This window comes from Canis lupus, chromosome 14, assembly GCF_048164855.1.
Source record: "Canis lupus baileyi chromosome 14, mCanLup2.hap1, whole genome shotgun sequence".
Lineage (NCBI taxonomy): Eukaryota > Metazoa > Chordata > Mammalia > Carnivora > Canidae > Canis > Canis lupus.
In genome coordinates, this window is record NC_132851.1 from 3564191 (window position 1) to 3580645 (window position 16455).

General features: G+C 36.8%; 1 protein-coding gene across 13 annotated transcripts in view; it reads left to right on the forward strand.

The window, feature by feature from the left end:
• VPS13B (vacuolar protein sorting 13 homolog B) overlaps positions 1-16455 on the forward strand; it is a 733948-nt gene that overhangs the window by 626414 nt on the left and 91079 nt on the right. For all 13 annotated transcript variants that reach the window (XM_072773981.1, XM_072773974.1, XM_072773970.1 and 10 more), the window contains 2 exons: positions 10725-10921; positions 15406-15587. In XM_072773981.1, the coding sequence (XP_072630082.1) occupies positions 10725-10921; positions 15406-15587 (379 nt within the window). The remainder of the gene's footprint in view (positions 1-10724; positions 10922-15405; positions 15588-16455) is intronic.

The window sequence follows — 16455 nt, forward strand, 5'->3', positions numbered from 1 at the left end:
CCACATTTCATGATCAGACCTTTCTATATTTTAACTCTTCGCTCACCTACTCTCTTCCAGTCATCAATTAAAAACTCCATAACCTATCTATCTCTAATCTTTCCAGTGCATTCCCCCTGGGGAATATATTTGGTTTTAATACCACTTGGATGTTGTTATAAATGCAGTATATATTTTTGTTTAGTGAGGTAAAAAAAAACTGTCTATCACAAAATAAGAGTTTCACAATTACTCTTTCAAAAGTTATCAACTAGGAACATTCCAGTATGAAAAGTCTCTGCTCCACCCCACTGCAAGGGTGTATATCAGAAAGCATGTAAGGCGATTGATTAATTTTAAGGCTGCTTAAGGCAGTGGCTAACAGATAAACCTTTCAACTAACCAAAAAGTTTAAAAGGAAAAGCTGCAGAATAAGATGTTACAGAGGCTTTGAAAAACTCCCAACAGATTCCTGGGAAACCAAAACAGCATACACATGCTTAGGGCTGTACACCTGCCCCAGGCTCTGCACATGCACAACGCTGACCCAAGAAGGCCCTACACTCTTTTACCTTTGGTTAACCTTAAGACTGTGCAAGCAGGAGGGGAAAGCTAAGGCAGAGTTGAAAGTACGTCTCAACAGGCACAGAGCACCTCAGTAAAGACATGGGGGCTTATTGATTCCAGACTATTAAGGACATCTCTAATCATTGACTGACCCTTCAGCTCATCAAGTAGAGACTTCAATGTCGATACAACAAAGAATACATACTTTTTAGAATTGGTTCATAGATGTACACAAATAATAGTTACAACAAATAGTAATGATAAGCCTTGGGCAGGAGAGACAATCTGATTTCCACTAAATCAGACAATCTGATTCCAATAAATAGTTGCCACTATTTATTAACAATATAATAATAATAAGAATTAATATCCATTAACATAATAACATTTTATATCATTTAAGTTGTCTAATTTTCAACAACAACAAAAAGTATGTGATATGCAAAAAAAAAAAACAACAACAACAACAAAGTATGGCCCCTATATGGGAAAAGCAATCAATAGAATCTGTCCCTCAGAAACCCAGATATTGACTTTGCTAGACAAAGACTTTAGCCACCTATTTTAAATATGTTCTATGAATCTAAAGAAAGCCATATCTCAAGAACTAAAGGGAAATATGAGAATGACTTTACACCAAATATAGCAATAAAGAGATAGATATTATAAAGAAAAAAGAATCAACTAAAAATCCCAGAATTAAAAAAAAAAAAAAAAACATAGTAACTGAAATGAAAAATTTACTAGGGGGCTTGACAACAGATTTGAGTAGGGAAGAAAGAATTAATAAGTTTAAATATATGATTTAGATTGAGATTATTGAGTGAAGAACAGAAAGAAAAAAGACAAATGAACAGATCCTCAGAGACCTGTGGAATATCATTAAGTGTATCAAGATATGCATGATGGGAATTCTAGAAGGAAAGGAAAGAGAGAGAGAATATTTGAAGAAATAATGACTGAACACTTCCCAAATTTGATGAAAAACTTTAGTGTACACATCCAAGAGCTCAGTGAACTTCAAGTAGAATAAACCCAAAGATTTCCACACGAAACCCAAACTGTCAAACTGACTCATCATAAATATATGGGATAATCAACAAGATTAACAACTGATTTCTCATCAGCAGCCATGCAGTCCAGAGGCAGAGAAATAACATACTCAAAGTGCTAAAAGGAAAAAACCTACTAAAGAGAAAACATTTGCCAAATTAAGTAACTAAAAAGACTGGGATATTTGATAAAGATCAAAATAGATTCCACATTCAGATTTCTTCTTCTTAAGAATCCACATTAAAAAAATGAGAACATGGAAATTGTAAATGACACATTATGAGGTGTGTTTTTCTTCTTTAAAGGCAATGAGCTGAAGAGCATAGGATTTATAGCCAATAGGTCTGTCTTATTAAACATGTGTTCTTGAACACAATACTTAACTTCTCTGAGCTGTAGTCAACTTATCTGCAAAATGGGAATAATATTTTTCTCACTAAGACAGTGTACAAGGAAAATCTTTGTAAATTATACAGGATTATTCACAAGGCAGTTTCTTCTGCCACAGCTGTAATAATAATACCACATCAGTATTATTATAACAAAAAACATGGGTGATGGTAAAAAAGTAGCTGTTCTTCCTCCTACTGTAATCACCTATTGACTTGGCATCCTGAGAAATCTGGAAATGCGGGGGAAGGAGTAATAAAGATAGCATTCTCTGCTACAATCGGGCTTTAATAACTTAGTCCTGAATGGAGGTTCCAGCTTTGTGCTCCCTAACCAGCCTTACACAGCTACTCTACCTCTATTTCACCTAATACAAACTAAAGGACAATCAATTGAAGCAAAACTGATAGAATACATCACTTGCTAGATCTCCTCTCCACCAGCTCTTTATTATCCACGTAAATACAGGGAAGACCCTTTCTCTGTATCCTTTTCCTAGGTTGCTTAGTGTGACTGAGTAGGCCAAGGGGCAGTGGCCCAGCTTCAGCAGCCCCTGCACACAGCATTCAGAGCTGTTTATCTATGAGGACAGATGGGCATTTGCAACCTTGCTAATAGTCTTGGCAGTACTATTAAATAATAAAAACAAATTAAGTGCCAAAATATTCTTTGTACCAGAAACATTTTTAAATAGCCAACACATATGCAGATCTTCCCAAATTAGCCATCAAATGGAAACAAATTGTGGAATAACATTTTAAATGCAAAAATACATGTGCTGTTACCAACTGGCAGATATACAACCTAAAATATATTCATATGCAAAGACCACATATGCTTAGAGTACAGTTTATTATGTATGGCTGGCTAATTTTTTAGATTTTTTCAAATAATGGATAGGAAAACAAAATGTTATAAAAAATATATAATCTTGACAGTCATTTGAAATGTACCATGTGTTACATGTGGAATGTTTTCCAGTGAAACCAATTTACTTGTTCCCACTTCCCATGACTCAGTATTAGATATTCAAGCTTTCTGAACTATGTTTTGGCAACTAGACTTCCTTGGAATAGTCCTCTTTCGTTGAAGTTATTCAGTGCAGGCATTAATAATAAATCCTCAGTTATAGATATGTAACTAAAGATCATTCACATCATCTCTTTCAAACCTAAAAGCACATAATAAAATTATTTAAATAGATCATACCAAACAGAGCCCAGATTTACTCCTTGAGAATAATTAATTGCTACCATATGAAGCACAGTATGATTGCATTTGATTTTTAGTTTAATTGTGTTACTACTCACCTAGAGAATAGGTGAGCAATGTCAATTCCTAACTGAAAGACCAAGGAAGATTAGTGAGCTAATGAAAAGCTTGTTAAAAGTGGGTGTGATTGCAGAATAAAATGGAAGAGCTCAGTACATAAAACAAGATCTTTGTAGAATAGAAGACTGTTTAGGAAGGTAAAAGTGCTAACTTTATACAGCACCTATCTTCACTCATTAATTTAAAAATTTTATTAAGTGTATGCCATTTATCAGACTTTGTGCTATGAATTTGAAATAGTTGTAGTTCTTTAAGAATCCTTCTCAGAGGGCAGCCCCCGTGGCTTTGCAGTTTAGTGCAGCCTTTGGCCTGGGGCATGATCCTGGAGTCCAGGGATCTGGTCCTGCATCAGGCTCCCTGCATGGAGCCTGCTTCTCCCTCTGCCTGTGTCTCTGCCTCTCTCTCCCTCTTTCTCTCTCTCTCTGTGTGTCTCTCATGAATGAATAAATAAAATCTTAAAAAAAAAAAAAAAAAAAGAATCCTTCTCAGAGAACACACATAATGCAAACCAGCCCTCAGGAAGAAGCAGTAGGCTAACTTTTAAAACCACAGCCATTGTCCCTAACCCTCCTAAATCAGGACTCAGTTCCAACACATGCCTCTCTGCCCTCTCTCCTAGTCATTATCCACAGTAGGAGATTTATCCCCTCTTCAGAGACAAAGTAAGAGAGAGCACAAGTAGGGGGAGATACAGACTCCAGGCTGAGTGCAAAGCCTAATGTGGGGGCGATCACAGAACCCCGAGATCATGACCTGAAGAGAAGTCAGACTCTTAACCGACTGAGCCACCCAGGCCCCAGGGATTTATACTCTCTTATATAGACACTGGTTTGCATCACTTTTTTTCTCCTCTCTTCTACTTCCCAAACCTTTGCACATAGCCCTTGATCTATGATAAGTGAACTCCCCTAAACCTCAATCTCTTTTCAGGCATTTCCCCAGCCCCTTTACCTTAGATAAAAATCTTGCTGTCCCCTGGGAGTCTGTGCACCATTGTAACCCACTGAGGTGGAGACTGTTCATTCTCTCACATCTTTTTCCTTCCTCAGAAGATAAGATATTCTTGCTCACCAATGCCACTTGCCTTTTCACTTCGACCCTCCTGTTAAATCTCCTTGCTCCTTTGAGACTCATTCCATCTAATTATCTATCCTCCCCTACCCCTCCATTGTTGTCATCTACTCACTCTTTGGTCACTTTCCCTAATTCTCAGAACTTCTGTCTCTGGCCCATATGGCTTTTTTTTTTCCTTTTTTCAAGTTTTTATTCAAATTCTGTTAGTTAACATGTAGTGTAATATTAGTTTCGGGAATGGAATTTAGTGATTCATCACTTACATAGAACATCCAGTGCTCATTAGAAGTGTCCTCCTCAATACCCATCATCCGTTTAACCCATCCCCCACCCTTCACTGCCATCAATATCCTTGCATATGACCCAGCCAGAACTCCAGCTTGATCTTCTCACTCAAGTGACATTCACAACACCTAACTACTCACTGTCACACATAAGCCCAGGACCTTGTCATCATTCCAAACTGTTCTGCCTCCTAAAGCACTCATCCACCATCTCATCTTACTAGCATTCTGTCTCTCCAGCCTGCTCACTCAACAAGCTCCACTATAGTCATTCGTTAAAACTATATATAAACTTGTATAAACTATGTATAAACCTACCCCTGCTTTCTCCCTGTCCATCAGCTCACTCTGTTTTCTCATCCCCCTTTAACTAGTTCATAGTCTTAATTCATCATTTAAAACACCCTCTGCAAATAAATAGCCTCATTTGTTTATCTGTCTTTTCATTACACTCTCCTAACAAAAGGCTAAGGCTGGACAAACCTATAGCTGTGTATCAACACATTACTCCCTCTTCCACTCTTCAGAATAGCCAACTCCTTACTCCAGGTTTCCACTTGAATAGCTCATTGCCACTTCTAACTCAGCTTGCCTAAAATGAACTCATGATCTCCCCTCCTCTACCCTACATATACCACAAACCTACACCCAAGTGGGATGGATCAGTCTTATCCAACTCAGTAAATGACCTCAGCATCCACACAGTTGCTTGGGCCAGAAACCTGGGAGTCATCCTTGACACCTCCCTCTCCTTCTATCTAATTAGTCGACACATTTTTATGTCCCAAGAATTTTCCACACATCACTCTATTTCCACCAACCATACTCTAGATATTGACTGCTGTACTTTTTAATCTGTTGCCTACACAGGATCCAGAGCTTTTAAAATAAACATACATTTGACTACATTACTTCTTTGCTTAAAACCCTTCAAAGATACCCCATTGATATGAAGGTAAAGTAAAAAATCCTTAACATGGCCTAAAAACAATAGTTTTTATTACCTGCATTTTATAATGAGAGAACTGAGGCTCAGAGTCATTAGATAAGTTGCTCAAGTTGTAGAGCAGTGACCTAAGGATTTTATCCTATGGGAGCATCATGCTGAGGTTTATAAATTTATGGCACAGTGTGTATCTGAATGGACAATTAACTAAAATTACCTTTAAAATACTAGTTATACTCACTATTAGCTTTTCATCAGAAGTTTTGAAGACAAATACATTCTTATAATAAGGGAAGGGATTAAATGTGCTTTTGCAAATGTACTTACAGAACTACAATGTAAAATTTTTTCAGCAGAAGTTTATTTGGAGTAAATGTATTAATACCCCTTTGTTAACCAAGGAATAGAAGGCCTACAAAGGAAAATCCTGACAAACATAGCCGACATATTTGGGGATTTGCTTCTATAGTAGTTTTCTATTGTTTTCTGAATTTTCAGAGTTGTCTGTAATGTTCAAATTGAAGTATGTAACCACAGAGCCAGCCTCACACAAAGTTGTAAACTAAATAAAGTTTGTCTTTGGCTTTCTTCCAAATCTCTCTTTTTGAACTCTTCATAACTCCTCCTCCTCTAAGTGCCAGTGTTGGTGGAGTCCACTTTCATTGCCCTTAACTGCCTCATGCTTCCCGCAATGGTTCCCAGCTTGGATTGCCTTATATTATGGCCTTATTCCAACCTTGCCTTGCACATCAAAACTTACTAGATTTTTTTCTTTAAAGCCCTACTCTGCTTTCCAATGTGACAGCCAATTTTCATAAGCTATTATATATTAATTTTAATGGAGAACTTCTGGAGACAATACCAGAAACATGTCTCTTTTCACTTGATTTTCTGTGTAACCTCTCTACCAAGAAGATAATTTTGAACTTTGAATCACAAAATTTTGTAATTTTGAATTTATATTCTATGATTTGCATTACAAAAAACAATAGGCATATTAAATATGCTCTTTCTAAGCTCATTTGCCCTCTTCCACATCTTACTGCCTTCCCACATCTTATCCACCTCTGGTTATGACTGTCCTAAACCAAAGAACTAACTCCTTCACAGTCACTGGCAGTCCAGAGAAGAGATACTCCTTTATCTCTCATAGTCAACATGGAGGGCCACGTTTTAATAGATGTGCAGCAGAAAACTATATTAAACTATGATTACAGTGTTCCTGAATATCCAGGTCCAAGGTTTATTATTTTCTTTTCACAAGCCCAACCCATCGTTAAATCTAGCAAGTAAGACTCTTAATCACAACCTCTCCAATTCTGGTAATGACACTCAAGCTTCAGAAGTGTTCTTTGAGTATGAGAAAGATAAATAATTCATAACTAACATTTTTGAAGCTTTTACTATGTGGCATTATATGAGATGCCTTGTCTCTTTTGACTCTCAAAATTCCTGAGACAGTTCTGTTACTATCTCCTTTTTAGAAATAAGAATCCATGTTGAAGAAATTAATTTGCCCAAGCACTCGTAGCTAATGGAGCTAAGAATTGAAAACTGACTTCAAAGTTCATGCTTTCACCTTCTGTACTTATTTGTGGAGAATATTTATGTGCCAGTGATGGACTGAATCACCCAGTATGTGTATATTCATTCATTCATTCGTGAATTATTCATTCATTCATTCAGCAACTTTCTTTTTGAACATTCACTGTATATACACTTTGCCAGGTGCTATGAAAATCCAAAGCTTAGCCAAATGGAAATCATTCCCTCAAGGAATGTGCCTACCAGGAAGATGTCACGTATAGAAATAACTATAACGTGAGGTATACAGTGATAAGAGCTAAGAAACAGATTCCCTTTAAAAAAAAAAAAACTATTGGAGTTAGAAAAGGGAAAAGGGAGAGTATTTCTCCATCTGGGGAGGTAAAAAGGCTCAAAGAAAGGTGGTATTTGATTTGGACCTTGATAGATGGGAAGGATTTAAATATGAGACAATGAGAAATGAAGAGGTGTACAGGTATTTTTAGGCTGAGATAGAATATTGGAACAAAGACCCAGAGAGGAGAAAAGTAGAAAAAGTATGTCATGGAAAGCAAAAAGGGAGAGAATTTCAAGAAATGGTGGGTAAGAGTGAATTACTATGAATGTATTACTTGTCCTCATCACTAAACAGAACATATACATCTCTTTCTATTCCACTGTCAGCCACTTATGCATATCTGTTTTTGTTTCCCACTAAGCACCTCTCCATACACAGAAACTCAAGTCCTTCTCTAAAGGAAAGAATCTGTTATAGGTGGAGGTAAAATATATTCCCATTGAAAAATTAAGAATCACTTATTTAGAAAAGAAAGGGTAAGGAAAATCTATTCATTCAGAAAGCTTTTGTTAAGATCCTATTGTATCCCAAAAACTGTTAGATGCTAAGAATATTTTTTTAAATAACATGTCATTTTTTTACGCAAGGATCTCAGTCAACTAAAGGAGATAAACTTTAAAAAGGGAATTGCGAAGTGTAATAAGTTTTATGATAGAGGAGAGACACAGAGAGGCAGCAGTCAGCTCTGAGAATGATAATTAGGGAATGCTTCCAAAAGAAAGACATGTCTGAGCGCAGTCCTTATTTAAATTTTTTTTTAAAAATGGAATTAACTAACATGTCCTATATTAAAATTTTTTAAAGATTTTGTGAGAGGGGCAGCCCTGGTGGCACAGCGGTTTGGCACAGCTTGCAGCCTGGGGTGTGATCCTGGAGACCCGGGATTAAGTCCCACATCGGGCTCCCTGCATGGAGCCTGCTTCTCCCTCTGTCTGTGTCACTGCCTCTCTCTCTGTGTCTATGAATAAATAAATAAAATCTTTAAAAAAATTTTTGTGATATATCTTGGATGTCTTTTGTGTTAGTATATATAGATATTCATTTTAATGATCGTGTAGTAATCCATTCTATAGATCTGCATGTTATATTTAACTAATCCCCTGTTAATGGATATCTGACTTGCTTCTAATTTCTTACTATACACCCAGTGCTGAAATAAATACACACTTGCATTGGAATCTCTGTAAACAAAATCTTAGACATATACTTTGAAGCATTTAATAGATATTGCCAAATTACCTTCCAGAAATAGAGTGGAAATGCTAATTCCCACACCTGTGCAGAAATTGGAACTGTAGGGACACCTGGGTGGCTAAGTGGTTGAGCGGCTGCCTTAGGCTCAGGTCGTGTTCCCGAGATCCGGGATCAAGTTCTGCATCAGGCTCCTGCAAAGAGCCTGCTTCCCCTTCTGCCTATGTCTCTGCCTCTCTCTCTGTGTCTTTCATGAATAAATAGATAAATCTTTAAAAAAAAAAAAAAAAAGAAAGAAAAAGAAAGAAAGGAAAGGAAAGGAAAAAGAAAAGAAAAGAAAAAGAAAAAGAAAAAGAAAAAGAAATTGGAACTGTCTTTTTAAACTGCCAGAATAATAAATAAGAATATTGTGTTATTAATTTGAATTTGAATTTCTGTAAGTATTAGTGAAGTTGAGTATCTTTTCATGTTTACTGGCCAGTTATTTTTTTTCTGTGAACTAATTACTGTCAGAGTCTGTGATTTTACCATATGCAAGCTAATAAATCAGCCAGTTAGTGTTCCATTGCTGCTGACAGAAGACATAAGACTCATGGGTCAGAAACAAAGAACATTATTGCTCCAGGCACGACAAGCAACATGAGTATCATACAGGCATTGGTTCCTCTTGCCTGCTCCCCCAACCCTGCCCTGGGTTCCACAAGGGCAATGCAGAAGGGCCCTCAGGGGTTGGATGCATGTGGTAGGTAGATGGCACAGCCAAGAACATGAGCGCAACAGATCCACCCTCTTTAGAGTGAGTCTGCTCTTTGACCTGGAGAGAGACTTTACCACATCCCTCAAAGTTGTTCTCTGTAAATACAACCTAAGAACCAGCCCCAGTTAATAGCTTTCAGGGCCTTGCATCCTATTCATACCTAGCAATAACATGCAGGGAAGTTCAGGGTCAATGGCTGATTGCCTTTTCCAACATCTTCCCTTTTTTATTTTTCTATATGCTTATTTATCACTTCCACATTGATTTGTAAGCACTCTGTGCTATCACAACAGTCATTCCTAGATCTATCATTAAATATCATGTATTTTACCCTATTTGCTTTTTTTTAATTTGATCATATACCCTGTGGTTTTGTGGGGTTTTTTTTTTTCTTCAATGGGTTTCATGCCATACCTATAAAAAGCTGCCCTATCATGATAAAAATATTAACTGATTTTTTTCTCTTATGCTTTCAGTTTTGGCCTTTAACATTTTGATCCTTTTGGAATCTACTTTTATGTTAGAGTGCTGTAGGGACCCTCTTTGATTTTACCAAATGGCTAGATAGTGCTTGCAACTTCATTTCCTGTCTTTCTCCTACTTGTTTGAAATGAGTGGGGAAAAATTAGAGAGGGAGACAAAAAGAGACTCCTAACTCTGGGAAACAAACAAAGGGCTGCAGAAAGGGAGGTGGATGGAGGGTGATGGGGCGACTGGGTGACAGGCTTTAAGGAGGGCACTTGAAAAAAAAAAAAAAGGAGGGTACTTGAAGGGATGCGCACTGGGTGTTATACTATATGTTGACAAATTGAATTTAAATTTAAAAAATTTAAAAATAAGTAAATTAACCCCCCCAAAAAATGGTATCTTCCTTACATAGTAAAATGTATCTGTACTTACATCTTATACTGTTTTTCCTATTTCTTCTAATCTATTTGTAGGTCACTACTCAAACCTTATCTTTTAACTGTTACAGTCTGATAGTACACTTAACACCTGATAGAATTTGTTCTTCATTTTTTCTTTCATTTAAAAACTTTCTTGGCTGTTTTCATATATTATTCCTGAATGGGTCCTTTAAGACAAAGTAGGTAAACAAAGTGAGTATAACCATGAAAAGAAATTTGAAACTACTGTCTTTTACAGACTTATACCTTCTTAAAAGTCTTATTCATGTTATAACTTTTATAGTTTAATATGCATTTCAACAAATACAGAACTGTATCATAGTTTCTATTTGCAACTTCTAAAATCTTTATTTTATTATAGATTCCTTGTAGTTTGGAATACTGGGATGAACTCCAGAAGGTTTTTGTTGCATTTCAAGAATTTAGTCTGTCTGAAAGCAAAGTCTGTGAGCTACAGTTGCCGGATATCAATCTTGTGAGTGACCAGAAGAAACTAGTATCCTCGGATCTTTGGAGAATTGTCTTGAACAGCAGTCAAAATGGTGCTGATGACCAAAGGTAACTCAATGAAAAATGAAATAGTGAATTATACTAGGAAACAGTCATCATATCATTGTATCTAGTGACCCCTCACTTAGCGGTATCTTGGCTGGCTAGCAGCTGCATCCGTGTGATCTACAGATGAGAACTAGGACACAAGACAGATGTTGATATAGCAAAGTTTGCGTACTAAAAATCCTGCATTGTATTCATAGTATAGCCCTGTGAGCCCTCACAATAAGAACCTGTTCCTTAAGTATAAAAACAAAAAGGGCAAAAAACAAACTACCAAAAAAAAAAAAAAAAACCTGAACCATTCTGAACTAAAAATATAAAAAGCCATTAATTCCTCAGCAGACTCTTAATGACACAGTAAACAGTATGTATGTGTAGTGATAACCCTGGGGCATTAAGAGAAAGGTTAAATAAATTGTATTGCCTACTTCTAAAAAGATACATTTTGGGAATACTTCTTTCTTAAGATGTGTTTTAAAAAAAAAAAAAAAAACCTTTAAAAGATCTCTAGACATTAGAAAAACTTGGCTAACTAAAATGATTCCTATACAAAGGATTTCTTAATAGTTCTAGATTCTGTTTGGCTATAATGAATCTCTAGAGCTGTAGACCTCAGGTGTTATGTGTCATGTCCCCATAACTTCCTGTTACACGTCTCCTATAGGATATCTGGTTTGTGGCAAAACAAGCCAAGACTGTCCTTGTTTTCAGTATTCGCCTGCTTGACAATCCGCTAACTTAGAGTAGAAAAAAGATTGGCTTCAATAACCTATTTTTACCACATCTTCTCATTTATGTGGCCCTATGAGGTAAGCATTTCTGTTGACGCTCCCACAAAAGACAAGAAAAAGATACTAAATCACAGTGAGTGGAACAGGAGGGATCATATGAGAATGCATGTACCATGGGCCCAGGCCCACCTTACTGTCCATCACTCTCCATGACCTACCTCCTGGTCCTTCTGAAGAACTGGCTTTAGCATTATCTTCCTCCTTCTGTATAATCCCTTTCTTTTTTCCCCCAAGCAACGTTCTGGCACTAACATGAGAAAAAACATCCATCATTTGTAACATCCTGCAAATCACCTGTTTTCTCTTTCTCTTTTACCTTTTTTTTTGTCCATGACTATATGCCTTTATAGTTACAATTATAGCATATAATTTATAGCATATATAGCATATAATTTTGTATTATGATTCCTACTTTATATTATAATGAGTTGTGGGTTCTTTCTCTTTTTTTGAAATTAATAACACTATATGTTCATTAAAGAGCATTTGGGAAATAAAGAGAATGCCACCAGGCATGGTCATATCACAATGATAACCTCTGTTAACCTTTTTACAGTAGCCTCACAGTCTTTTCCAGTGATTACCTTCTGTGCTTAATAATAATATGTTTTATACTTTATATATTCTATTTCTAGGTTATTTGGGCTCTTTGGGAAAAATTGCCTTCCTATTATATTACTTAGTTGATTACAACTAGTAAAAATATGTTAGAGGAGTGGGATCTTAATTTCACTTGTATGTGTAATGCAGCAATGAGTAAACACCCACCCTGTGAGGAGTCAGCAGTTACATAGAAGATTACATATTCTAAGTACAGTTTACCTAGTCAGAAACCAGAAAGTCTCAGAAAAAGAGCTCTAAGTAACAACAACAACAAAAAAAAAATTAGTAACTTTTTTAAAAAAGATTTTATTTAAGAGTGAGTTGAGAGAGAGAGAGATCACAAGCAGGGGAGAATGGCAGAGAGAGAAACAGAAACAGACCCCCAGTTGAGCCAGGAAACTGAAGGTCTCAATCCCAGGACTCTGAGATCATGACCTCAGCTGAAGGCAGATGCTTAACTCACTGAGTCACCCAGGTGCCCAACAAAAAAATTGTTTAATCTGAGTTTCATTAATACAAGTATCAAATTGGAAATCATTTCTTGATTCTAATTATGAAAGAATGCATTTTCAGCATTGAAAGAAGCATTTTAGACAAGGTTAATTCCTCTGCATCTGAAACATTCATAACAATTACTTTTGTGGTAAGCTTAGCATTACAGAAATGTGGAACCTTTAGGGAATGGAATTTATGCAGACAATCAAATTCAGGCAATTTTTCACCAGGCTTTTGACATTATAATCACAGATCTTTTGTCCTCACCTGGGATTTTTCAAGTTACCTAATACTTCACAATTGATCTTGCTTTGTTTGACATTAACCATTTTCAGATAGAATTTGATATTAATGAAATTAAAGAGTTGGTTTAAAAGTCAACATCATAAGACCCTACTAAGACACTTTTCAAAAGGGACAGTAAATAAATTCTATCCAATTCTAGAAAGAAAACATTAATGCTCTGATAATACGTCAGCCTTTCATGCAGAAAGAAAACTACAGTTAGCTTCAGTATATTCTGTCACAAGACATTTAGAACTAGACAAAAACCTGATGCTTTTATGATTAGAGATTATCTTATAAGTAATATTCTCAGTGGTTGAAAAAGGATATGCATCAGACTGTTGTACGTTCCAGGAAGAAAGTTCATAAAAATAAATCCCATGAAGCTTAATCTTAAAAAGCAAAGAGCATCTTGTCCACAGTTGGCATAAAGTTGCAACAGTGTAGGGTTGCTCAGTGTTAATGGCATCACTGTATATATGTATATAGGAGCAGTATTTAATAAAGAATTCCAAGTTAGAAGACCTGGATTAAAGTCCTGGCTCCATCCCCAACTTTGAGAAACTGATTTCTAAGCTGGGGCCTTAAGGAATGAATAGGAGCTAACTGGCCCAAAGGGGGCAGGTAGTCGTCATTACAAAGGACTGGAGAAAAAAGAGCCAATCTCTTAAACTTTACTCTGTTTATCCCATACAGGTATATTATCTTTAATTCAATGCCTGTATATTTGTACATTCCACCATCTTTAAACAATGGTTTCTTCCTCAATCATATGAAAATAAACGATTGGTAGCAATTACACTTTTTTGAAGATGGCGTTTGAAGTAGAGTAACTTCAAGCTTAGTTTCCACAATAGTATTGACCTTGTAGGGGACTTCTATTTGCTGTGTACTGGACCAGAGACAAGAGATACAACCTTGAAGCCCTGATCAAGATAGCCATTTCAGCTATTTATCTTTAATCTAATCATGTTCTGTATTTGCACATACCCATTGCTTAAGCCTAAATAAACCCCCTTTATCAGGTCCTGACAAGAAATAGAAGGTGCACTCAAACTTAAAGATTGAGGAGAGTTCAATGAAAGGACTACTTATAAAAGTGTGGACAGGATTTAAGGGATGGTATGTACGGTAGGGCTAGGAATCCTGGGGACCCATCCCCTTCTTAGGCCTGAAGAAGCCAGAGGAGTACATACCCTTACTCTACTCTCCTCTTGCCTTCTGATCTCCCATAGGCACCTCTTGCTAGCTGAACCAGAGGACAAAGCAGCTTGTTAATACAGTCCAATGGCAGAGAAGAAGATGGGGAAGGGTAGAAAGTGTGGATCTAGCGAGCAAACAGAAGGTAGCCAGCAACTACACACTCTAATTGGAATTTACAGTTTCTTACCCAGTAACTGACCCTATGAAGAAAAATAAGGGAAACAAGAGGAGTGGGCCACATTCTCAGGTTTTGGGTCACTCTGCTATGTTCCCTGGGTTTGGAATCAATTCTGTGTCTTCTGATGGACCAGAACAACTATCTAATTTGTTTCCCCCTCATACCCTCACTCCAAATGATACAAATGACTAATACAGAAGTATGTGACTATGTTAAAGTCTCACAAATTACAGTCTCACAATTACAGGTAACACAAATAACTGTGCAGACCTTGATATATATATATCAAAGTTGTCCAGTTAACTTTATTACCAATTGCTTATGCTCAACTCTGTTTACCTCTGCCAATTCTTTGTGGTTTGTTGCGCATTTTACATAGTAATTTCTCACAACATTAGAACATGTGAAAGCCTGGGTGGCTCAGTGGTTGAGTGTCTGCCTTTGGTCTAGGGCGTGATCCTCGGGTCCTGGGATCGAGTCCTGCATTGGACTCCCAGCAGGGAACCTGCTTCTCCCTCTGCCTATGTCTCTGCCTCTCTCTCTCTCTCTCTCTCTCTCTCTGTCTCTCATGAATAAATAAATAAAATCTTTTTTAAAAAAATTGTGTTGGCCTTGAACTAATAGGTGAACAAGTTGTCCATAAGTTGTGTGATATGTGGATGGAAAAAATTGGGTTGGAGGTAGGTCAATATGACCTGGCATTTGAGGAATCCTGTGAAATTTTTCTGCTAATAATCTATAGGCAATAATCAACATGAACTTAGTTTTTAAAAACAACTAGTTTATGCAAGTAAATACAGAAGATTTGATGATAATAGATTAATTATAGGATTATGGCTGCTAACTTAAAAACCCCATATAGAAAGACATTTTACTTATATGTATTGGAAAATCTAGGTTACTGATACTCTTTTATTACTTACTTCCCATAGCTCTGCAAGTGAATCTGGTTCTCAAAGCACTTGTGACCAACTTGTAACTCCAACAGCCCTGGCTGCATGTACCAGAGTCGACTCCTGTTTTACCCCATGGTTTGTCCCATCTCTTAGCATTTCCTTCCAATTTGCTCACCTGGAGTTCCATCTTTGTCATCACCTTGATCAACTAGGCACAGGTACCCTTTACTTTAGCATCAGAATAGCACGCACTTAATACTTACTGTTTTTCTTGAGTGTTCTCAAAACCCAATTCATCAATTTCTGCCCAGATAATTTATTTTACTTTCAACTAGTAAAAAGATGTGGAAGGATTTTCATTCTGTATATTGCAGTATTGATGTTTCAAAGTGCTGTGATTGTTGATCAGTTCTACCACCCAAAGCTCCTTCCCTACTGACTACCACCGATGTGGTGGTGGAAATTTTTAGAAGAGGCATTCATTTCCTCTAACAATGAGCACTGGCAAAATTATTCTGAAGTTGACTTCATATAACAGATGTACCCCTTTTAAACCATCATATGGACCTATTATATAGATTACCAGTAGTAATTATTAAACTGACATGATTTTTCATGCTTCCTAGTAAGAATTTTCAAGGAAGTTACAAAAATTCAGGTTTTAGTGTTATTCCGATTAGGATCTTTTTGAAAGAAATACATCTGTTTCTATTCTATGTCCTGAGCCACTACATTAATGATGGATATATTCCAAAAGTATCCAATATTACCTGATTTCAAAAGCATGAATACATTCTACAAAGGATAGGCAGAAATTTGAAGGACCATCATTTTTACAAGTTGGTAAGGTGGAAGATTAAATTTTCCCACCCACTGAAAGTGGTCTTTTAAAAATTTGGGGATCCCTGGGTGGCGCAGCGGTTTGGCGCCTGCCTTTGGCCCAGGGCGCGATCCTGGAGACCCGGGATCGAATCCCACATCAGGCTCCCGGTGCATGGAGCCTGCTTCTCCCTCTGCCTATGTCTCTGCCTCTCTCTCTCTGTCTCTCTGTGACTATCATAAATAAATAAAAATTAAAAAAAAAAT